Source organism: Telopea speciosissima, chromosome 8 (assembly GCF_018873765.1).
Source record: "Telopea speciosissima isolate NSW1024214 ecotype Mountain lineage chromosome 8, Tspe_v1, whole genome shotgun sequence".
Taxonomy (NCBI): Eukaryota; Viridiplantae; Streptophyta; class Magnoliopsida; order Proteales; family Proteaceae; genus Telopea; species Telopea speciosissima.
The window spans coordinates 27,079,898-27,105,762 of NC_057923.1; the positions used below are offsets into that span (position 1 = coordinate 27,079,898).

The 25,865-nt window shown below is 44.6% G+C and overlaps 1 protein-coding gene and 1 long non-coding RNA gene across 2 annotated transcripts; both read right to left on the reverse strand.

Moving 5' to 3' along the window:
• Positions 1-1,285: 1,285 nt before the first annotated feature.
• LOC122672213 lies at positions 1,286-1,888 on the reverse strand. Its single transcript, XM_043869708.1, has one exon. It carries the CDS (start codon positions 1,886-1,888, stop codon positions 1,286-1,288), a length of 603 nt encoding a protein of 200 aa, XP_043725643.1.
• Positions 1,889-23,021: 21,133 nt separating this feature from the next.
• On the reverse strand, positions 23,022-23,484 carry LOC122671760. The gene is made up of 2 exons (XR_006334380.1): positions 23,300-23,484; positions 23,022-23,153 (listed from the first exon to the last, which is right to left on the reverse strand). It is a non-coding gene; the product is annotated as an uncharacterized LOC122671760 (long non-coding RNA).
• Between the last annotated feature and the right edge of the window lie 2,381 nt (positions 23,485-25,865).

The following is a 25,865-nucleotide window of genomic DNA, read 5'->3' on the forward strand; positions in this document are numbered from 1 at the left end:
GGTACCCTGTTTAGTATATAGATGGCAGTTTCTAGTGCAAAACCCCAAAAACTTAATGGTAGTTCTGAATAACTCAACATTGATCGAACTATGTCCAACAAGGTTTGATTCTGCCTTTTTGAGACTCCATTTTGTTGAGGTGTCCCTGGGGCCGTCAACTGAGATACTATCCCAGCTTCTATCAGATAGTCCATGAACTCATTTGATAAATACTCTCTTCCTCGATCAGATCGAAGGTACTTGATGCAACTATCCAACTATTTTTCAACTTTCACTCAAAATTCTTTTAATTTATCAAAAGTTTCTGAATTGCGGTGCATCAAGTATATATAACCATAACGAGAGTAATCATCAGTGAAGGCTACGAAGTAATCGTAACCATACCTCGCTTGAACATTATGGGTCCACCCACATCCGAGTGTACCAATTCTAACATAGCTTAGGCTCTTCTTCCCTTATTTAAGAAGGGTTTATTGGTCATCTTTCCTTATAGACATGACCCACAAGTTCGATAAGGTTCTACCTTCAGAGAATCTAAAGGTCCATCCTTTACCAGCCTGCTTATCCTTTCTACTCCAATATGACCTAACCTTAAGTGCCAAAGATATGTTGAATTATCTTGGGTTGATCTTCTTTTTATAGATGTATTGGAGATTTTATTCACATCAAACATGGGTTTTAAGAGATATAATCCATTATCTAGTAAGCCAGTAGTAACAAAAGAATTTTTAAACTGAATAGTCAACTTATCGCCAAATAGAAAAGTATAACCATCCATCACTAGCTTACTAATAGAAACAATGTTTCTCCTAAACAGGACGACATAAAAATAACCTTTCAAAATCAAGTAACTTTATTGTTAAAATATAAAGTAAAATCTCCAACGGCCTCAGTTCCAGTACCTATTCTCAGACAAACTTCATCCTTAATCAGCCTTCTTGTCAGCTTGAACTCCTATAGCATGTTGTAAATATGGGTGATAATCCAAAGTCCACCAACCATGTATTAGTAGGTTCCTCCGACAAATTAGACTCATGAAGGACTAAGATTTTAAAAATACCTTCTTCCGGCTTCTTTTTCTGAGCAGCCAGAAAAGCTCGACATTCCTTTTTCCAATGTCCATCCTTACAATAGAAATAAGTTTCCTGTTTCTTGTTCTTCTAAGTTCCATTTGACTCAACCTTAGGGGCTTTCCCCTTGAAGTTTTCTTCTTCTTCTTCTTCTTCTTCTTAGTCTTAGGCTTAGAAGAAGAAGGCTTCTCCTCTGTGGTTAAGACCTCCATTTTTTACTTTTTGGATGCAGCCTCTACCTCTTGCAACATGTTGCCCAGCTCAGGAAGTTCGATGGAGAGTTTATTCATGTTATAATTAACAATAAATGATCTGTAGATATCCTGAGATAAAGAGTAGAAGATAACATTCATCTTATAATTCAGCTTAAAAGACACCCCAAGGTTCTCCAGATCTTCGAACAAGTTCCGCATTTTTATTATATGATCTATAACTGGAGTTCCTTGGGCCATCTTTATGCCATGGAGAAGTGTCACTAGTTGATGATGGACATGTCTTTCTTCTCTTCCATACATCTCCTTCAACTCCTCCATCATATCCTTTGTCAAGTACAAATCCTTGACAGAATTAGCGATGGTCTTTTCCACAGAGTTCAATACAAGGAGTTTGGCCTTAGATTTATTCTGACGAAATAACTCATAGGCCGCTTTAGCAATAGGGTCCTCATTTTGCAGGAATTCAGGTTCATCTTGCTCAATGACTGACATCAGATCTTCTGCAGTCAGGAGCAACTTGATGTTCCTCCTCCAGTCAACGTAGTTTGGGTCGGTCAAAATATGATCTTTTATGAGGGTAGCATAGTTGATTTGAGTCGACATAGTATAAAATCTACACGAAGTACAAAAATAATGATTAGCATGATCGACAACCATTGAAAAATGGCGTAAAACAATTAATGATCAATCACACCCTAAGCTTCCCTCTATCTTATAGGGTATGAATTGAAACTTATCAACCCTTATGCTCCTGACTTAGCCTTTCGGAGTTCATCATTTGCATGTTGGTTGAGTGGACTATTTTGTCCGTCACTTAGACTTCCAATGTGATTTACCCACCTGAGTGTCATGCCCATTCCTATCGGCTGACATACACTCAAGTCAAGTGTATACCCTTAGTTTTGGAGGGAATTATGGTGTGTGTAAGTTAATGCCTACTATCGCAGTATGTACCACTGACCACATTCTCTACCTATCACATGTGAGATGGGTATAGACAATTTCATCAACCTATCCAAGTATTATCCTATCGGCATCTACAAGAGTAGATCGATGAAATTTCTTCACTTACCAACTAAGGGAGGCCATGGGAATCCCACCAACTAGGATTTCTCATGTCACACTTGTTTTAAAATTAAGGGATTATGGAAGGGCATAAAATCACACCATACATCCAACGTATAAGTTCATAAACACATCCATCCAAGGAAAATTAAATACTAATGGTTACAGGATAACATCTTTAATCAATGTGAGTTCACATCCAATGTAAACTCACTTTTATTACAAGATGGATGGGAGTAATCATAGCCTCATATGTTACTCCCACACATAGCAATAATCATGTGATAATGCAGATGCAACTAACTATTATAGAAAAATAAATCCAAAACTGTAAACAACTTGGACACTCCAAGTGAGCAAGTTCCTCCTCCAATCTTCTCACCAACGATCTGTCAAGATCTTTGATCTACGATCAAATCACGATCCCGATCTTATTATGATCATCAAACAGTTACAATAAATAATATAATCTAATTTAAAATTATTACAACCCTTTAAATGTAAATAAAATTCAGGAAACCAGTCCACCAATTTGAACTGCCTGAGGGGGAATTACATAACCTTTACATGAGAGATGGGGAGATGAATGAAAAAATAATAATTGCATCCAAAACCACATCCATGCCATGCCTAGCACACACATTCATCTAATGCATGTAAATTATTAAATCACATAACCGTGGTCCTCATTATATACATGATGCTCAAAGATTATAGATTTCATATTTATATGAAAAATGCCAATAACACATAAAAACACCGTTACCATGACTAAACATGACACAATGGCCATGAGCATCTAATGCTCATCATGATTTAATCAATACCACATACATGCTTATCAAAAATAAAATAAAATAAAATAAGCCATTATGTAAAATGGTGAAGATGGGTGAAGAGAAAAATCCATTCTCCCATCTTCCCCAATAAGTCTCATTTCAAAAAACCCCAAAACTATTTTTTTTTTTTTGATATGCTTGTTGTCCCATCAGGGGTAGCCCATGGGAAAAAGAAAAGGGGACCATCCTCTTTAAAAAAATAAACTTGAAACTATTTTGGTTTTTTTTTTTTTTTTTTTTTATTTTTATAATAAGCTTGCTATCCCATCAAGGCCCATGGGAAAAAGAGAAAAGGAATAGCCTGTAGAGTGAGAGGATTCTTTCAAAAAAAGCTTGAAACCATTTTTTTTTTATAAATCTAAATTAAGAGTGTCACATGTAATAATGGATACAAAAAAAAAAAATAAAACATTCTCATTTCATAGCAAGGCTCTGGTGCCACTGAAGGCGATCAACATAGATCCGCGGAAGCGTGGTAGGATCGATTCTATCAATGGAGAATGGTATTAAATTATCTAGAATAACAGGAGAATCGATCATTACCTAGAGTCTCACAGATGCAAGACCTCCAACCGATGATAGCCCTTTCTCAGTCGTTCCACGCACTACGCAAAGCTTGGCGTTCCCACACGATCAAGCCAACTCCTCCACACACAAGGGTTCTCAAAACCCAAGCTTTCTCCAAGATCAAACACCAACAGAGGGAGAGGAAGAGAGAACGGTTCTAGGGAGGAGAGTGCTCCACCGATGTTCCAAGGATGCGAGAGTGCCTCTTGAATTTTGGCAATCTTATGAATGTATGTCATTTGCCCTCTCACTCCCTAGCGCACATGGGCAAGGAATATTGAGTTTCCTATTGGGACTCAATCACCAACCCATCCAATCTTTCCCACCAAGAAAAGATCCCTATTGCTAGACGAATCCAATATTGGGTCCAATATCTAATATTGACCCAACATCTTTCCTTTTCTAACACGTACATCTTCATCAAGGCGATGGAGTGCCTCAAGAGACTTCTTGTCTATACTCTATATAAAACATAAGAAAGCTCACATCTCCTCCATAATAAATTGTTTCACTAAAGTTTTTCCTTTCCAAACGAAAAGCTTTAGAGAACCCTAGGCAACGAAAATGAGAAATCAGCCTTGGGATTTCAAATTAACCTGATTTTAGACAACCATAGAACACAAATTGATGACAAATAGCAATTGGAATCAAGGGGAAAAACTTACCTTCAGTCCCAGTTGGTAGCCACGTAGCTTCACAGCTTCTGGAGAGTTGAGGAAGAGTAGCCATGTCGCTTCAGGGGAGTAAGCACTTCCAACTCGCAGCGAACAAAGGAGAGATATTGTGGTCAGTTCACACAAATAACATGCTTGCAAAGACCGTCAGAGAAGCTCTCTGTGTTCGGCGATGGGGATGGGGATGGCAAGCTGTCTTCTTCTTCGGGAATTTCTTTCCCTTTTGTCTTGATGATGTTTCAAACTTCATTAAGGGTAAAGATGTAAAAGCACCTTCATTAAGGGCATTATGGGCATTTAGTAAATATCTTGGCAATGACATCATCACATAACTGTTCTCAGCCAACGGTAAGGGTACGTTTATAAGAATATTTTAAAATGCAGGGGAAGTTTGAAATAGATGAAATTCCAAGGGTGGAAAACATAATTGTTTGAAACCCCAGGGGTGGTATGTGTAATTTTTCTTAATAATATTATAATAAGACATTAATTTCAATCACATAAGATGTGCATTTTTTTCTCAAATCACAGAACTAGTCTACATTACCTCTTGTTTTGTATTAATTAATAAGTAGGAACATCACCATCCTCATAAGTTAGGATTAGTTTAACTAAAGGGTTTAACCATAGCTTTCATGACCTTGAGTCTTAAAAATTATATAATATACGGTTAGGATGTGAATTTGTTCCAAACCAATAACTTGTCAATAGATATAGAACTAGACCAATAAGATATTGGGTGGGTCGATTCTGGTTCCTAACAGGCTGGTTTTGATCCGATTCCTGGTTCTGGTCCAAATTTGACACCCTTAGCTTGCCTTCACAAATTCCCCAACTTCTATCTCTGCTAATCTCCTTCTTTTTCTTTTCTTTTTCCTCCTCTTTCTCTTCTTCTTTTCTCTCAACTGAAGTTGTTAGAATTTCTCTAGCTCAAACTCAGCTCAACTTGCTTATAGGACCCTCTCTAATTCCCACTAAGCCCCTAATAGACTCTTAAAACTTGGTCAACAAACCGTAACTAGCTAACTAGCCTAAACCAAGGATAATGACTTGTTTTGTAATTTTTTTATTGAAATGGGGTCATTACCAACATTACCCCTCTTAGATTCCTCCTTCCACTCACTATTTGACCACTTAAGATTCATGAAAACCTACCTAACCTTTTCACTACCCAAAATGCCCTTTCTTCTAAGCTCAAACCACTCTCAAAATCTCAAGTGAACTATGGGCTAACCTGAACCAACTCATGAGTTTGAACCACCAATGACTTAAATCGACCCAACTTAAGCACACCATACATCAAACCTCTTATCTTATAAACATTATTCAGACATCGTATAATGTAATTATATAATCATATTATACACACTTTTGTTTTTTGGTAGAAAGCAGGGCTATTCATTCATGCGCGCCCAACGCCAAAAGATAGAAAACAAGAAACATAATGCAAATTGCTGACATGTGATACACAAGGTTTCAAAACCGACAAGGTTCAGAAACAAGTGAGAGACATATGGTCCTGACATACATGTCATAGGCGGGACTGGTCGGGGGAGGGAATGGGTAATAACCACATCCCAAGGAAACTCGTTGTAGACACAGATACATAATGAAGCGCATGCACAAACATATCATAAAAAGGAATACATCAGCAATAAACAAAAAGAAGACATCATTTTTAATGCCGCATGCCAGACACACCCCTAGGATACAGGGAAAGTCACAGTATGCACGTGGTCCAATGAAGTTCTTGATGGTCGTTGCATCGATTCCAGGGTGCACATTTCGAGTAGCTTCACCATCGTCGACGACAGTGACAGTCTAATTCGAAGGGGGCAAGGCTTCGATTCTGACCAAATCCAAGGCGCCACAAACACCGAAACCTGCAAAAACTGCACAGCCACAAACAAAAAAAGAAAAGGAAAAGCAGAGAGGATGGAGGCATCGTTGAGAGTAAGGGAGGTGGTGGTGAGGCCGATGGCGAGGGGGATGGGAGCAGTGAGGGAGGTGGCGTGGAGGATGGGAACAGTGAGGGCGATGGAGTGGAGGATGGGAATAGTGCGGGTGATGGCGTGAAGGATGGGGGTAGTGAGCAGGGGGCATCGGTGAGGGCGTGGAGGGTGGAGGCATTGGTGAGAATGAGGGAGGTGGCTATGAGGGCGATGGAAAGGAGGATGGGAGCAGTGAGGGCGGTGGCGTGGAGGATGGGAACAGTGAGGGCGATGGCATGGAGGATGGAGGTAGTGTGCAGGGGGCATCGGTGAAGGCGATGGAGGTGGCGGTGAGGGGGGCGGGGGTGAGGGCGATGTGGAGGATCATAGTTGTCATCGTCGGCTTTGGCGGCGGCGTTGACAACACCTAGAATCATGGCGACGGGTTGAGACTAAACCTTACAAGGAGGAGACACGCCATTGGGGCGGAGAGATAACACAATGGGGGTAAAGGGGTTCATGCGGCGGTGGGGGAGGTTGCTGAGCTTGTAGCGATTAGGGCGCTTGAAAGATAAATATTCACGGTATGTCAGAGGGACGCTGAAATTTTATGGAATCTCGTGTCAGGTTTTAGACCAAAAATATTATTGTACACACTAAAACCATAGTAGACTAAGTGCAACAAAATTACTATAAATGATAAGAAACATAATAGTATGATATTCCTCACATTATATAATATAGAATGTCATTAAACGCAATAAAATCACATAATACTACGGAATTAGAATATTAGACATATATACCTTAATACACACATGCCCATAATACATTATAATACAATAAAATCTTATAAACAACAAGGCTTATGTAATAATTAATAAATATTGAGCCACATTATTATCATAATTCATACCATGTATCATAATTACAAGACTGCCATTGTTCAATACATAGTTACAAGACTCCTAGGCATCCAGGCTCCTTGGTCGCCATGAACACCTTGGCCTTCCTTGCTGGTGTCTCCTTGGTCTCCTTGCCACCTTGATAACTATGGTTTCATAAAATAATCCCTAATCAACATTAAAATAATATAGAGCAATAGCACACATTCATTATAATGTAAATATTAATAAAATAATTACAATGACATTAAAATGTACATCAAATATAATAAAATATTCTCCTCATGCATGCCGGGTGTTACACAAATAACCATGTTATACATATGGTTCAGTCAATGCAGATTGTCTAAGGCCCTGCTGCCCGTAGCAGCCTGTGCGGCGTAGAATAGGCCGCACGTGCAATGACTGCCTTACCCCCTGCCTAATGCCTTACCCGAGCGGGGGTAAGGCTGTCATTGCGTGCGTGGCCCTGTCACATCGCACAAGCTGCTACGGGCAGCTGGGCCGTAGGAGATCTAGATCCTGGTTCAGTGATGACTCCACAACCCCTAATGATTCACATGAAGAACCGTGAAAAAGCTTGGGGGTTAACATGCTTCTAGCTTCTTGTAATGAATTGAATCCACTCCATTTCAACCTCTTCTTACCTTGCCAGTGTAAAAGAATGAGTGTACTCAGTTGTGATCATCTAAGGAGTAAAGGGCACCATTACCTATAGAAGATTCGATGGTTCATATAGTTACATCGGTGTAATTGGATAGTTTCATCATGAAGAGATCTTCCTCTACCAACTTAGCTTAAGATTCTACTAGCAGGCTACTTCAAAATGTCTAAGTGAGTGGTGGACCCTTGAAGGGGATTGTTGCATCAAGAAATCGTCAGGCGGTTTTTCGAGCGCCGTAACCTACAAAAGGACCAGGGGGTGACAAAGGAGAACTGATGTGGTTCCGGCCTAGGACTCTCCGATGCCAAAGTCAGATCTCCTGAGCAAACAGATGAATAATAGAATTCAAGATGATCATAGATGGGTAGAGTACCTTCCCTTTTATAGTGGGGTGTGGCGGTGTGGAGAGTCCTGGTTGATGGTGAGTAGTCCTCGTAGATGATAGAGTCCCTGGGTAGCAGGGTTCATCCTTGATTGGTTATCTTCCTGTGAGACGTAGTGTCATAACAAACTTGGTATCCTTAATGGATAAACCTATCTACGTGGTAGATGAGGTTCCTGGTGTATGAGTCCATCCAGACTACGTGATTGACTGGTAGGAGGCGGCCTAGAGTCCTTTGTGATGGGACATGTCTTGTTGATGATGGTGGTCGCCGTGTTCGAGGGAGACTGCGCCCAGAGGGGTTCGTCCCCGGGGTAGACTGCGCTTAGAGATGACTGCGCCCGAGGGGATCAGCACCCGGGGCCTGCAGTCTGTGCCTAAGGCTTGTGGTCTATGCCCGGGGTCTGCGGTCCACGCCAGGGGCCTGCAATCTGTTCCCTGGGTCTTCGGTCCGTGCCCAGGGCCTACGGTCGGTGCCCGGGGTCTGCGGTCTGCACCCGGGGTCCACGGTCCGCTCCTGGGGTCCGCACCCGTGTCCGGTCTGGGTCAAATCTCTCCTTGGTTTGCCTGTTTGGATCTGGTCCTGAGCTGGCCCTCCTTCCTGGGTTAGGACACATGGCATCCCCTGGTTGGTCAGGATGATTTTGGGTTTATCATTTGCCCCCACTCTCTTAGAACGGAGTGCTCAAGAGAGTATCCTCTGTATTTTTGTACCAATTAAGGGGTTCACAAAAAATAATCTCTTCTCAGAGGGTGTGCCTGTAAATTAGTTGGTGAGGGAGAGGTCATGGGTTCAAACCTCTCCTCTCCCATCTTTTTATCTTTCTTCTCTTTTTTTTTTTTTTTTTTGTAGATATATGCTCTTGTCTCTCTCTTCCCTTTTCACTTTTCTCCCTCTCAGTTCTCTTCCTCTCTCTCTTGCTTTTTCACTCCTTACTTTTTTGCATCTTCCACTTTTGTTTATTGAGCTTGGTTACTATTTATTGTGCCCCCCATGTGTTTGTTCTTGGGTTACAATGAACAGCAGTGCCGTCTACTTGTTTGCTTGATTTCACTTGGCCATTAGCCTTGTTTTGATGGCTTGCTTAGCATCGTGCTCACGATCTTGCCCATTGTGCTACGCATTTATCACTCGTGCCTCGACCCTTGGTCGTGTGAGGTCGACGTCCATCGCATTTTTGGTCTGCGCCCCTCGTTCTGCTTCGCTGCCGTGTGAGGCCGACGCCCTCCATTCACACCCATGTGGGGGGTCAACACCCATCCTCCTTGGTCCGTGCCTGGTGCTCTCAATCCATGCCTGAGCCTCGTCCAAGCCTGAGCTTCGATAGTGCCTGTGCTGACCGTGCCTATGCTCGATCGTGCCTGTGTTCGATTCACGCCCGTACTCGACTGCGCCCGATGCTCTATCTGTGCCTATGGTCGATCCGTGCCTATGCTCGACCGCGCTCGTGCTCGATCCGCACCCGTGCTCGATCGTGCCTGCTCTACCGCGTCTGATTCGCTCTTGGTATGTTCTCTTTCTTCTCTTTTTTTTTTTTTTTTATGGCACCCTTCCTGATTGGTTCGCATGTTGATGGTTGCAGGTTGGCATCCCTCTTATTATGTTGGTTGCTTGACTTTGGGAGACCGTCGTACTGAGTAAGTAGCTAGCCTGCTTCATTGTCTATTCATGTCGTCGTCTAGCGACTCTGATCTGACTACTGTAGTGGTTGGGTCTTTAGGGGAGTCCTCTTCGGGGTCGTCTTCCCCTGTAGACACCTCTCCCTCGTTGTCTTCCCCTATTGCTAGTGATGGGGAGGAGGAGGTTTCTGGAGATTCCACCCCTAGTAGGGGTCGTAGGGTCTCCAGGGCTTCTACTTCTGTTCGGGATCCTAGGAGTAAGTTGGCTCACATCCCTAGCATCGTGACCACCTCAGACTTGGTGTCACTTCGTCGAGAGTTCCATATACCTTCTGAGGTCGTGCTTCGCGTCCCCGGACTCGACGATCGTGCTTTTTTCCATCGAGCGGATGTGGTCTGCCTCTACCATATTTTCTTCACCCATGGTCTTCGCTTCCCTGTCTCCCATTTTGTGGAGTTGGTGTTGGAGCACTGGCGTCTTACCCCTGGGCAGGTGTTGCCCAACTCTTAGCGGGTCATCCTGGGTTTCTATGTGTTCTTTTCCCAGATGGGGCGTGCTACTACCATTCCCCTGTTCTCGTACTTCTATGTGTTGAAGAAGGGGGAAGGTGGGTGCTACCACTTTGCCTATCGTCTCCCTAGGGGGTCTCTCACCACGCTCGATACTCTTGTGGGGGTCACTAGCTCGGTGAATAATTGGAGGGACCGCTTCTTTTTTGCCATGGTCCCTAGATGTGCACTGCGGTCTACCTGGGAGGCCATTGATGTTAAGAGGGTGAACCGCTCTCTTGAGTTGAGCGACTTTGAGCACGACTCCCTCCAGCGATATCAGGGATGCGATCTGTTCGATGTTCGTGAGTTGGATTCCGAGGCCTTCCTATGTCTTTGGAAGCTGAGTCCCAGTAAGATCATTGGTTTCTTAGTATTTGATGTTTGCATTTGTATTTTTCTTCTAATGTACCTGTTATCTGACTTGTCTTGTGTTCTTCTGCTGTCGTTCCTCCGGTTCCTACTTCTTCTCTTTCAGTGGTCATTGGGACCAAGCGGAAGGGGGGTCCGGATCCTCCCAGTTCAGTGAGGATCGGGCCACATGTTATCCTTCCACGGTCACCTCCTATTGCCGCTGCTTCTGGGTCTTCCACTCCACCTCCCTCCAGAGGCAAAGGGGTGGTCTCCTCTTCTGCTGGGCGTGACTACTGATCCGTCGACCTCATCCCCTTTGGTGCTTCCTTGGGATCTTCAGGAGGGAATGACATTGACCAGCCATGGTGTGTCCCAGGAGTGACTGGACATGGGAAGGCTTCCCGTCGAGCGTTCAGTTATACAGGGGTTTAGAGACGCATTCCTAACACAGACCCTCTATCAGAACATGGCTTTTGTGAGTCGTGCCTCTCGATCCTCTACTTGTTGTGTTGTTGCTTTTCTTGTACTTGGGATATTTTTTAACAGCTGTGTAGGTTGCAGGTCCAGCATCGTGCCACGGAGGCGGTACTTCTCCTTGAGAGCTCTGCTTTCTGGGAGATCCAGCTGAAACGTAAGCTGCAGGGTCAGGAGAAGGAGCTTTAGGGGCACAAGGTTGCACGGGAGGAGGCCGTTGCTTATGAGAGGAGTATGGCTGAGGAGCTCAGGGTTGTGTCTGCTGTGGTGGCCCAGAGCTCGATTAGGGTTCGCGCCTTGGAGGAGGAGCTTCGCGCCTTGAGACAGAATCATGAGGTTGAGGTGTCTGAGGCTAGTGAGCGAGCTGTGGCAGCGTACCAGCAGTTGCCTGAGATCATTGCGTACTTCTACAAGTACAACCAGGAGATATATGATGAGGGCATCCTGGACTTAGCAGTTCGTATTCTGGAGAAGACCCCCGATTATGACTTCTCGAGGTTCTCGGAGGTCATTGGGTTGCTATCTACGACTGTGGTGGTGACTTGTGTCTCTCTAGGATGGTGTCGTTGTGCCAGAGGAGGGTACGGCCTTGCCAGAGGAGGGAGTTGCTCGCCCACCTAAGGCCGATATGATGTCCCCTGCAGGGTCAGATGTGATCCCTCATCAGATGCTCCTTGATTTTATAGGTGTCCTGGACATTGAACTTTTGGATTCCAAACTTTGAGTTGTAATATTTGTGACCTCTTTCCTTTGTTGTTTGTAGTTGATTTCTCTTCTTTCTAGTATACTACATATGGTAGCCCTTTGACCTTGGCGACCTCGAGCTTCGATGATCTTTCGACACTGGTGGGCTTATGCCTTGGTGGCCTATAGACCTCGATGGTGTCATATTCGGGAGGTCTACGAGCCTTTGGTGGTCATCAGACCGTGGTGGTCTACGGACCTTGGTGGCCTTACGCCTTATTGGTCGGCGGACCTTGGTGGTCTACGGACCCTGGTGGCCTTGCGCCTTATTGGTCAGCAGACCTTGGTGGCCTACGAGCCATGGTGGTCTACGGACTTTGGTGGTCTACGGACCTTGGTGGTCGACGGACCTTGGTAGTCTATGGACCTTGGTGGCATTGAGCCTTGGTAGTCTACGGACCTTGGTGGTCAACGGACCTTGGTGGTCGACGGACCTTGGTGGTCTATGGACCTTGGTGGCATTGAGCCTTAGTGGTCGACGGACTTTAATGGTCTACGGACCTTGGTGTGGTGGAAGTGATTCGATTGAGTAGAAGTAGACGAGTATACCTGAAATCAACTATTTACTTTAAATAAAAAGTTTTGAATTATCCTGGAAAATTGCAACCTACTGTGTACCATGGCTGACAGCTGACTCTGCTACTGCTATTACTACTACTACTCTTACTGGTGGTGCTACTTCAGTGCTTCTACTGCTACTTCTATTTTTGCTGGTAGTATTTCTTCAAGTGTTCTGAGTTCCAAGTGCGATCTATCTTCTTGCCCCCCGAAGTTTTCAAGTGGTAGGTCCCTGGACATATCTGCTTGGAAACTATGTAGGGTCCTTCCTAGTTGGCTGACAGTTTCCCTTCCTTCCGTGGTTGTGATGCGCTGGCCCTTCTTAGGACTAGGTCTCCCTGGTGGAATAGCCTCTCTCTCACTCTGGCATTGCAGTACTTGGCTGTGCGTTGCTGGTATGCTACGTTCCTTAGGAGTGCCTTCTCTCGGACCTCATTTATGAAGTCTAGGTTCGCCCGTAGTCCATCGACATAGGTGCGCTCGTTAAAGTGTAGTACTCTGTGGTACATGGCGAGGACCTCTACTAGTGCCAGTGCCTCCGTACCGTATGCTTGGTGGAATGGGCTTTCTCTTGTGGGTGTCCTTACTGTGGTTCGGTACGCCCACAGAACGCTTTGTAGTTCCTCAAACCACTTCCCCTTGGCTCCTTCTAGCAGTGTTCTGTTGGTCACCTCCACCTGACCATTGGCCTGTGGGTATGCTACCAAGACAGGTCGATAGTCAATGTTGTAGCTCTGATAGAATGCTCTGAATTTGGGGTTGTTGAATTGCTTGCCGTTGTCTGAGACTAGGATCTTTAGTACCCTGAACCTGTAGATGACGTCATCGCGGATAAACTTCTCCATTTCATTCTCTATAATTTTGGCCAGTGACTTAGCCTCGACCTATTTGGTGAAGTAGTCTATAGCGACGACCAGGTACTTCCTGTTCCCTGATGCTATAGTGAAATCGCCTTGGATGTCCATCCCCCACATGGTAAAGGGGATGGGGTTGAGGATTGATGTCAGTTTGGTGGCGGGTAGATGGGGTACTGGGGCGAACAACTGACATTGCTCGCACTTCTTGGCATACTGTATTGCTTCCTCTTGCATTCGTGGCCAATAGTGCCCCTGGCAGAGGATTTTGTAGGCTAGGGCTCATCCCCCCATGTGGCTTCCACAGATCCCCTCATGGACCTATATTAGGGCGTACTTGGCTCCCTTGGGTCCTAGGCACCGGAGTAGTGGTGCTGTGACCCCCCTCTTATATAGTACTCCGTCCAGGACAGTGTACTTTGCAGCTCTCATCCTTATCTTCCTTGCCTGGACCTTATCTTCTGGTAAGACATTGTTCTGTAGGTAGTTGAGTATAGGGTCCATCCAGCTAGGCCCTTCCTCAATCTCATTGACATGTTTCTCCTGATACGTTGGCTCATGTAAAATCTCAATGTAGACTGCACTGGCCAAGTTTCAGAGCTCGTCATTAGCTAGCCTTGATAGGGCATCGACGGTGGCATTCTCGATCCTGGGGACTCGAACCATCTCGAACTTCACGAACCCCTCGATCAGCACTTGGGTGCATGCTAGGTATGATGCCATTCGCTCGTCCTTAGCCTCATACTCTCCATTCACCTGGTTCACTATAAGCTGGGAGTCACTCTGGATGGATAGGTGTGTTACTTGGATGGCTTTGGCTACCCGCAGTCCAGCTAGTAGTACTTCGTACTCTGCTTCATTATTGGATGCTTAGAAGGTGAATCAAAGAGTATACTGTATTCAAAATCTCTCAGGACTGGTGAGTATGAAGCCAGCCCCACTTCCTGCTGCATTGCTCGAGCCATCCACGAACATCTCCCACAATCATCGATCATGCTCCTCTGGTTCTTCCGCTTCTGGTTCGACCTTAGATAGGGTGCATTCGACGATGAAGTCTGCCAAAGCTTGGCCTATGATGGCCGTCCGTGGTTGGAATCTGATGTCATGCTCACTCAACTCTACTGCCTAGGCTATCAGTCATCCGGAGACGTCTGGCTTGTGGAGTACCTTCTTTAGTGGTAGGTCAGTGAGTACTGTAATAGTGTGGGCCTGGAAATATGGTCTTAGCTTCCTAGCTATGATCACCAGTACATAGGCCACCTTCTTAATCCTTGTGTACCTAATCTCTGCATCGATCAGAACATAGCTGACATAGTAGATGGGTCTCTGGACCTTACCCTCTTCCTTCAACAGTATGGCGCTTACGGCAACTGGGGTGGCAGCTAGGTAAACCTGTAGCTCTTCATTGGGCTCTGGTCGCCCAAGCAGTGGTGGGCTCTCCAGGTACTCCTTTAGTTCTTCGAAGGCCTTCTGGCACTCCTCTGTCCATGCAAAGTCCTTTGCACTTCGGAGGTTCTTCAACGTCTTGAAGAACGGTAGGCACTTGTCTCCCGATCGTGACACGAACCTTGAAAAGGCTGCGACCCTTCCATTCAGCCTTTGCACTTCTCTGACCATCCGAGGGGGTGCTATCTCTTGGATGGCCTTGATCTTAGATGGGTTGGCTTCTATTCCATGTGCTGAGACCATGAACCCTAAGAATTTCCCTGACGTTACACCGAAAGCACACTTTGCGGGGTTTAGCCTCATTTGGTTCCTTCTCAGTACTGTGAATGCCTCCTCTAGGTCGGTCAGGTGTTGGTGGGCTTAGACGCTTTTTACGAGCATGTCATCTATATACACCTCCATGTTACGTTCGATCTGTTCCTCAAACATCTTGTTGACCATCCTCTAGTAGGTGGCTCATGCGTTCTTTAGCCTGAACAGCATGACGCGGTAGCAGTAGTTCTCCTTGTCCGTTCGAAACACGGTGTAGGACTCATCTTCCTCATACATGAGGATCTGATTGTATCCTGAGTAGGCATCCATGAAACTCAGCATCTCATGGCTAACAGTAGCATCGATCAACAGGTCTATTCTGGGCAACGGATACTCATCCTTTAGGCATGCCTTGCTTAGGTTTGTATAATCGACGCACATCTTCCATTTCCCGTTGGGCTTCGGCACCATGACCACGTTCACGAGCCAGGTTGGGAACTTTTCTTCTCTGATGAACCCAGACTGGCTCAATTTCCCGACTTCTACCTTGATAGCTGCTTATCGGTCAAGGGCAAAGTTACCTCACTTCTGTTGGATGGGCTTCCTGATTGGATTGTCATGTAGATGGTGTTCTGCTATAGACCGCTGTATGCCTGGTATGTCAGAGGCCGACCGTGCAAAGACATCCATGTTAGTTTGGAGGAGGTGTCCAAGCTCATCTTTCTGCTCCTTACTCAATAGCGAGCCAACCTATACGACCTTGGAAGGGTCGTTCTTACTGAGTAGCAATGGGATGAGGTCTTCCACTGGCCTTCCTCTTCTCTCTGTCAGTTCATCTCTCTAGTCACTGACTAGGTTCTCTATGCATAGTGCCATCCCGCGGGTGTTACCATTGTTTTCTTGATGAAGGTCGCGTAGCACTCCCTTGCTTTCTTTTGATCTCCCTGGACCTCGCCTACCCCATTCTCAGTGGGGAACTTCATCTTTAGGTGGAGTGGTGATACGACTCCTCTAAGGGCTATCGGAGATGGTCGCCCTAGGAGGCCGTTGAATGATACCACGGACTTGACGACCATGAAGTTGACCATGATTGCCACTTGGCGAGGGTGTGCTCCGAAGGTAACGGGTAGCTCTATGGTGCCTTTGATGGAGGCGGTAGCACCTGAGAATCCATGGAGGTAGGTTGGTTCTGGCTTGAGTTGATCGTCTCCGAACCCGAACTGTCGGTAGGCTTCCAGGGAGAGTACATCTACTGATGCCCCTGTATCTATCAACACCCTGCGTACAGGTCGGTTGGCTACCTCCACCTGTACTACCAGGGCATCCTCATGTGGAAAGCTTAGTCCTTCCAAGTCTTCATCCGAGAAGGAGATCACTGTCTTAGACTTGGCTACCTTGCTTGGCTTCTCCGCTATTCCCACGAACCTGGCATGGGCCTTGGTCTTCTTGGTGGACTCTTGCCCCGGTCCTCCAAGTATGGTGAGGATGGGAGGTCCCTTGGTGCCACTAGGCTCCGCTACATCTCTCCTTTCTTCTGGGCGGTCTCTCTCTCGATCCGTCCTTCTTTCTTCTCTCCTTGGATCTTCTTTCTCTCGGTCATGGCCTCTATCTCCTTGACCCGAACGGCCATCACGTCTCCCCTTCACGTACTTATTCAAGCTCCCTGCTCTTACAAGTTGTTTTATCTCCCTCTTCAGTTGGTAGCAGTCTTTTGTATCATGTCCATTCTCCTTGTGGAAGACACAGTACTTGTTGGGGTTATGCTTCTAGGGTCCTTCCAGCATGGGTCGTGGCCAACGGAGTAGGTTACGGTCTTAAATCTGTATGAGGATCTGAGACCTGGTAGTGTTCAGTGGCGTGAACTCAGGACTGCTTGCTCTCTCACTCCTCTCTGGACGACAGTCAGTCCTTCCAGATGGGCGGTCTCCCTTCTCTTATCGACGCTCAGTCCTTGACCTCTTACTTTCTTTACGGTCATCTGGCGCTGACCTCTTGTTGTCTTGTGGCTTGGCCTCGATCACCTTCTTCCTAGCCTACAGTACTTCGGCCATATTGGCAAACTCATTGCATTGTTCTAGGATCTCATTCATAGTCCTGGTCTCATGACGTGCCAGGTCCTTGATCAGGTCCATGTCTCTGATGCCTCCTACCAAGGCTGCATGCTAGGTCTGGTCGTCCAAGTCTCGAACCTCTAAGGATTCCTTGGTGAACCTGCTAACATACTCCCTAAGGGACTCCCCAGGGTTCTGTACCACATTCAGTAAATTGACCGTGGTCTTCTTCTGCTTGACACTGCTCTGGAAGCAGGTAACAAATTGCTCGCACAGTTTTGCGAATGAACCTATCGACCTCGGTCGTAGTCTAGAGAACCAGGAAGTAGCTGCACCCTTGAGGGATGCAGGGAATGCTCGACAGGAGACCACGTTTGATCCACCATACAGTGTCATCATACCATTGAAATAGTTGATGTGGTCATTAGGGTCCGTGGTACCACTATAGAGTTCGAAGGTGGGCAACTTGAACGTGGAGGGGAGTGTGACTGACATGATCTCTGTCGAGAATGGGTGTTGCCCGGGTATTGAGTGCGTCTCGCCCTTGGTCTGTTTCTTCAACCCTTCCAACTTCTCATCCAGATCTCAGAGTCTTTTGTCAAGCTCTTCATCCCGTGTCTGTCCCTCACGTCTGCTAAGATGGTCACTGCGACCTCGTTCATGTCCTCTCCTTGAAGTCCCCTCCTGCCTTGAGTATTGGCGGGATGGTGAATGGTCACGTCACGATGAACCCTAGCGTGATCGTGAGGGGCTTTCTTCTCGATCGATTTGGCTCCGCCTTGGTGTGTGACTTCCTCCTAGTCGACCTTGGAACACGGACCTCCTGATGGATCTTTCTAGGCTAGGTACCCTCATTTTGGGTGTTGGTGTCCTTCCACGATCTGACCATACTGGGAGGTCCGCTGTTCTCCTTGGAGGTTGGGAAGGCTCCCACCGCTGCCTGGTGTGCCTCTCTGACCTATCACCCCTGGGAGGTGACCTCCTAGGGTTCTGCTCCTATCGAGGATCCATCCTACGACGGTGTGATGTTGCACGCTACCTCAGGTAGTCGCGGAAGAGTTGTTGGTCATGGAGGATCTGTCGCTGCAAGTCATTGATCTGACCCACAGTCGCTGGTGCATTAGGATCAGGCGCTGGCTCCACGGGGGCTTCAATGGCTACTTCAGGGTTGAGGTCAATTACCCCAACTTGTTGGTTCTCGGAGACCTCCCTCTCCTGAGAGACATGGTCAGTGGCTTTGCGACGTGAACTCTCTGAAGAAGGTGATCCGTTCCCCTCCCTCGCAGCATTGTTGGTGGAGGGAGCGGTCTTCTTGCCTCGTGGTGCCATGGAATGATTATGAGAACAAGCTAGTAGGTATGATGGCTAGCGTCGTTCCCATAGACGGCACCAATCTGTTGCGTCAAGATATCGTCAGGCGGTCCTTCAAGTGCCGTAACCTGCAAAAGGACCAGGGGGTGACAAAGGAGAACCGGTGTGGTTTCGGCCTAGGACTCTCCGATGCCAAAGTCAGATCTCCTGAGCAAATAGATGAATAATAGTATTCAAGATGATCATAGATGGGTAGAGTACCTTCCCTTTTATAGTGGGGTGTGGCGGTGTGGAGAGTCCCGGTTGATGGTGAGTAGTCCTCGTAGATGATAGAGTCCCTGGGTAGTAGGGTTCATCCTTGATTGGTTGTCTTCCCGTGAGACGTAGTGTCATAACAGACTTGGTATTCTTGATGGATAGACCTATCTACGTGGTAGATGAGGTTCCTGGTGTATGAGTCTGTCCAGACTACGTGACTGACTGGTAGGCGGAGGCCTAGCGTCCTTAGTGATGGGACATGTCTTGTTGATGATGGTGGTCGCCGTGTTCGAGGGAGACTACGCCCAGAGGGGTTCCTCCCCGGGGTAGATTGTGCCCAGGGATGACTGCGCCCGAGGGGATCCACGCCCGAGGCCTGCGGTCCGCACCTAGGGCTTGTGGTCCACGCCCGGGGTCTGCGGTCCGCTCCCGAGGCCTGCAGTTCACGCCCGGGGTCTTCGGTCCACACCCAGGGCCTGCGGTCCGCACTCGGGGTCTGCGGTCCGAGCCCGGGGTCTGCGCCCGTGTCCGGTCTGGGTCGAATCTCTCCTTGGTTCGCCTGTTTGGATCTGGTCTTGAGCTGGCCCTCCTTCCTGGGTTAGGACACATGGCATCCCCCGGTTGGTCAGGGTGATTTTGGGTTTACCAGGGATCTTGTAGGTTTAGGTCTCTTACTTCAAAATGTCCCATTGCTCTCACTAGTCTTGTCTCTGTTATGTGTCTGGGTCTCCTTCTACAGAGAAAACTGTTTGTCCCCCATTTCATGAGAGAGAGAGAGAGAGTTATGCTTTTAATATCAAGGGCAATGAATCTCACCACAAATGGAAGCAGAAAAATACAATGAAGACCAGTGCAGGAGCACACACATGCCACTCAAATTCCCATCACTGTGGAAGAATATGCCACTCAAATTCCCATCACTCTGGTTTTCTCCTATTTGCACGACCCAACTGAACATTTCCATCAGTTTGTGCTTGCTCTCTCTCTCTCTCTCTCTCAAAATAAGCTGAACTCAACTGAGTCCAACGAGTCTTGAATCGCGACAATCTTAAACATAGGGATGTAAACGGATTGGATGTGATCGGAACTGGATATTTCCTGTCCGGATATGGATATCCTTTAACGGATACGGATGTGAATTGAGTTCGGATTTTCTACTATCCGTTTACATGTCTATCTTGTGTAACCCAGAACTTCCTCCCCCCAACAAATACGATTCACTCTCAATCCATGTTTTAGACTCATAATTCTCATTTCCTAATTCTTTAGAACCTATTGAATCTTCAAAAAGCCTCTATATCATTAGTTGGATATCTACTTGGATTGGATAATTTTTTTTCCCGGATTTTTAAATAAAAATTCAGATACCCTTAACCGAATTTGCATGGATGCGAATCAAATTCTGATTTTATTTTCAGCTAACTACCCGTTTACATCCTCCCTACTTAAAAATACAATGTACAAAAAAAGGTTTACCCAGTGCATGAGGCTTCCGTCACTGTGGGGTGCCGCCCTTGTACAGTGTATACAGATACAACGATTAGGCATTATAGATTTTTTATTTTTTGGGGGTTAAACAACAAGGTGTTAGGGCTACCAATTGAAAAGAAAAAAAGGGTGAGAAGCCGGGGCTAATTAAGGAATACCCTAGTCACACACACACGGAAAATTATCTACGCCATTTCCTACCCGGTCCATTTCCCCAAGTTCCTCTAATAGGGGGGAGTGGACTCCACCCAGGCAGTGTGTTCGGACAGGGGGTAGGGTGGTCATTTCTGTCCCGTGGATGGAAATTGAGTGGAACCTTTGCCAAGATGTTGCCTTGTTGGTACCATTATTGTAGCACCATTTTCTAAAGGAATTCATGGAAAGGAGAACTCTTTTCCATGGATCCTTTTCTCTACTTTGGTTGATGAACTCAATGAGGGGCTTTAAACCCGGTAGACGTAATGTTTCTCCTTCGTCAGTTAGAGGGGGGAGGGGGGGGGGGGGGGGGAATGCCTAACCTTTTCTCCTCTGATCCTTGTTGGGATTCTAAGTTCTTCCCATTCCTTCTTTAATGAATAAATTATTGTACTGAAATGTGAGGGGGCGTAATACCTCCTCTAAACAAGCCTAGTTGAGTACGTGATTAAGAAGTACTCTATCTCAATTGCATGTTTATTTAAACTAGAGTTAAAGAGCACTTTGCCCCCTCAAATGTTAAATCCATAGTTAGTAAATTCGGGTACGGCAATAATACGGGAATAGATATGTACGACAATTAATCGGCCTATGTGACAATAGTTCGTTTTCACAAATCCGGCGCAATAAAACGTGGACGGCAATTAATTGGTGTGTTTAATACGTGTTTTAATACGATTGCTCTGAAATAGTATGGGGGCAAAAATACGAGTTTATCCTAGTAAAAATCAAGGAGAAAACTTATTTTTTTGCAACTAAATTATAATCTTCTCATGCACCAATATGGCTTTTCAATTTGAAATCATTTCTCATTCTTTTGGATCTCGACATCTAATATTAATTAAGTTTAACCATGTCTATCTAAACAAATGTTGATAGGTAATCCATCAACTACAATCTACCATAGCAAATAATAGCATGTATCAGTAAAAAAAATAAAATAATAAATATACATTAATACAACAACTAATACGACATTTAAATTTAAGTTTTAGTTTTTTTTTTATTTTGATTAATTAAACTAAAAAACATAAATATGTATTAATACAATAATTAATACGACATTTAATACGACGATTAATACGAGTACTTTTAAAAGTCACGTACGGAATTAAACTACCCTATAGAATATGATAAAAGTCGGGAATTTGAATTATACGGTCAAGTACGGCAATTAATACGCAAACTTACTAACTATGGTTAAATCTATCTTTTCATTTTTCCCTTATCAAGTTGCTTTTGCTGAAGGAATTCAAAAGTAGGGCAGACCTGGAACCCACGGCTCATCCCATATGGAAAAGGGGGAAGTTGGTATACAAATTGTCTCAATTATAGTACCTGGCATAGATTATTCCAAAAGAAGAGCCCTTATTAGTATTAGTAGACCCATTAAGGAGGGTCAAGTTAGGGAAATATTTAGATTTAATAACTCGGATCCACAAGGCATCAGAATTAGAGAGCAGAAACCACCCTAACTTGACCAATAGAGCCAGAATATGATCCCTATATATCCAAGTCCCATTCCATTAAGTGTTTTAGGAAGAGAAGGGAACACTTCTTATCAACCAAGAGTAAGCTTGACCGACTGGTTACCTAACTATAAACCAAACTGTTATTTATCCAAACAACCCTAAAGCTGAGCTAGCCACTGCAGGGTCTAGGGAGGGTCGTAATGTACACAGCCTTACTCCTGACTTTTGTAGAGAGACTGTTTCCAGACTCGAACCTGTGACCACTTGGTCACAATGGAGCAACCTTAGTGTTGCACTAAGGCCCACCCTCAGCAGAAGAACCAAATGGGCCAATATGAACGTATTCATGTAAGACACTGTTAAACAATTTATGCAGTGACCAAAGGAAATGATTGATAGAATGATTAGGAGCACCATCCCTTGGATGGTTTGAATTGCTTGGAATAATGTTAAGGGAAATTCAGGAAATCAACAACATTGGTGGTGGACCACACCATACTATTTTTATGCTTTCCTGGCAAATATGAAGTACTTGAAAACCAAAAAAAAAATAACTAAAGGGAAAAGGAATGCTAACTGGTTGCGCAGCGTGGCATGTATACATCCACGCACAAAATGACCCGCATACCCCTGGTCTTTTCCACTTTTCCAGGGGGTGCACCGGACATTTCACGCACGGCTGTGTCTGGGCGTAGGCACACGCTGCACTGCAGGACCGGTTGGCGTTCTTTATCCCATAAATAAATAAAGAAGAGGGATTGAATTCCCTGTCTAGCTGCGTAGCGTACTTTAACGCCTCCTTGTGTCTGTCTCTCTCCTCCCTGCTATGAGAAATATAGTATTTGCTTTGTAGAGATTTGACTAAAATGTAAAGCCAAGTCGAAAAAAGTAGTAGGAATCTGAAAACATATAAGAATTTTAACACTATTATTTATTGTCTTTTTTAATTTTTCTGAGTCGTAAGTAGATGACTTTTCCCACTTTCTAGTTTAGACTACCATGCTCCATATGAACCTAAAACTGTTCTCTCCCCTCCCCCCCCCCCCTCCCAAAACTTAATAAGTTGAGCTATCACTAGTTTCTAAAGAATTTACCAAGTCAAAGTAGAATATACAAATGCAGAAGGCGAAAGACTGTTCATTCCTTGAAATCGTCCTTATCATTTGCTGGAACCGGCTTGTTCCTCCAAAATACAGCAAGAGCACTCCCACCAAGCTGTAATAATATACCAAAAATGGAAAGGAGAATATGATTAACGCCTAATCAAACCAGCAAGAGAGGAACTAATAAAATTTTCTTGGGGTGAGGAAGGGAATTAAACAAGACATCATGAATTTCAAAAGTGAGTGCAAGAACCCTACTGCCATGCAAACAACACTGACAGCAGAAGGCACAGCAACAAGGGGATTTGTGAAGTGTTTTTGGGCAAGTAAAAATCCAAGTGCAGAGCTCTGCATGAATGGGGGAAAAAAGAAAATATCAGTTTCAGATACCTGTAAATTCAAAAAGTTTAATTTCAGTACGAACAAGTGCACACAATCAAAGGATTATCCTAGCCATACAATTAGATTACCAAGAGAAACTAGAACGGCCTACCAAAAACGGAAGCTTTTTAGATAGCCAAAAAATTGCTCTAGGCCAGGAGACAATTTAAGCTGTCAATCAACTCTTTTTGTCTAAAAAAAAATACACACTTCACTGTGTACGAATACACACTTTTTCTTCCACCCTAGTACCTATGTTATCACTCATCCATAATTTTATTACAATAAGCTTGGTTTAAAAAATCCAAGTGTAGTAGACTTTAATCTTGATAAAGATAGCACAACAATAACTATAAAAGTTTATGCATGTACACCATGCAAAACAAGGTATCAGAGATAAACTAGCAAACCAATATGCTAACATGACATTTGATGTTATTCTTATTAATGAGATTATATCCTTTTGAAACAATTATGGACTCCCCAACTATACAATCTAGGAAGAAAATGCATCTAGGTATATATCAATACCAGGAGGCAGTTGATAACAACTCGACTTAACCCAACTCAGCCTCATTGCAACTAAATGGGGATGGCTACATGGATCTTCTTTCTGTTGGAATATTGCATATGGCATATCTGTTTTGGTGATTCTGACATGTGTGTTGAGTGGCAAAAAGCTAGACTTCAAATTGATCCTTCCCAACTATCAAGACATCAAGCACCAACAAGCCAAGCAAAGCCAAATGGGTCACTGAGCAAGGGGCATCAATGGAACATTTCCAAACACAATGGAACTGAAGATTAAAAAATTGAGGAGATCATCAAAAAGCTCAGGTGACAAAGAACCCAAGCATCAGGCTCTTCACCAGGCATCAATGGAATTCAAGAGTTGAAGAGTAGCTTATGTATCTAATATTAGGATTTAATTTTACAAGATGTAATCTCTTGTAATTCTAACTTTGTAAGATTCCCACTATTAAATAGGCTCTAAAGAATTAAATAGTTGTTCGTTACCGTTTCACCTAAAAGCTTAAACTGTTAGGGAAGGGCATTTTCAATGTGCACATCAATACTCCCCCGCAAGTGCTGGCCAAGATCCCATGGTCCTTGCACGTGGAGCTCACACGGCATTTCCTTCACGGGGTACCGAGGGAGAATAAATGTCGGGAAAACTCTTCCGACGCACTTCCTTGAGTCGGAACACTCGACCTCCCTGGTCTGATACCATGTTCGCTACTGTTTCACCTAAAAGCTCGAACTGTTAGGAAATGGGCAAGGTCAATGTATACATCAACAATAGTAAAAAAAAGTCCAAGTTGGACTAAAAGGTAGAAGTTCTCTCAAAGTGTGACTTGGCTTAACTTGCCCCTAAACCATAGAACGGTAAAATATATTTTAGTCAAGTCAAAGTCGCCTAGAATATCTAAGGATATGCTAAGGAAGAAAGGCCAAGTCACCCGCCTGAAGAAATGCCAAAAACCGGATTAATTCAAGGTAATCAAGAAAAAAGAAGCACTTAAGGTCGATCGCCAAATAGGCTAGGTTGATCGTGGGGTCAACCTCTAGCCGCAAAAGAATACTTCCAGTGGCTAGGGGATTGGGCTTTGGAGCTTTGGGATTGAGCGCAAAATTTATGGCTTGATCGCAATGAACGCGAGGTCGACTAACCTCTATGGAAGAAAAAATAAAAAGCCCTTTGAGCAATGGCTCTTGCCAAGGTCGACGGCAAGAGCTCCAACCTGTTTTCTAGCAGTTAGAGATAGGCTATAAACTGGGCACTTAAATGCCTTTGCCAACTAACAACTTAGGCCATATATTTGCATTTACTCCTAGCATCAAAAGGTCAAATTCTTAGCGGGAATCAAGTGAGCATTGATTTGTACATCCAACCTATCAATAGGTTAGTGTTGAGCTTTGATTTGTAAATTTGCCTACTTTAGAGGCTTTGTAAATTGAGTTGAAAAACTCAATCAAACAACTTGTGAGAAGTTGTGTAAAGAGATTGATCCACCGAGTAATGCATTTAATGCAGAATCGATCTCGAACCAATTGCAATAGGATCGATGATTTAGGGACAAACAAAATCCATAACAGAATTCTTCTTTCTTTTTTTCTTTACAAATGAAGGTAAAAGAGCAAAAGGCGATGACTTAGGCATCGCACCTAAGCCTCGATTAACATCACATCGACCATGCTAAGCCTCCAACCTTGCAACTGCATCTCATAAGAAGAACAAAAAGGCCATCATCTTTTCTTTTGTGTAAATCATTGGCTAGAGTACAACCCCTCTCTTTTATTTATAATATCAATGAAAAAAAACATAGGAAACCTCTATTATTGTAGGAGGGTCCAATGTAATAATAGCCACTCTTCACAGCTAAGGAACAGTGACCAAAATAGGAAGTAACAAATAACTAAAGTTTTTAATTGCTAAACTACC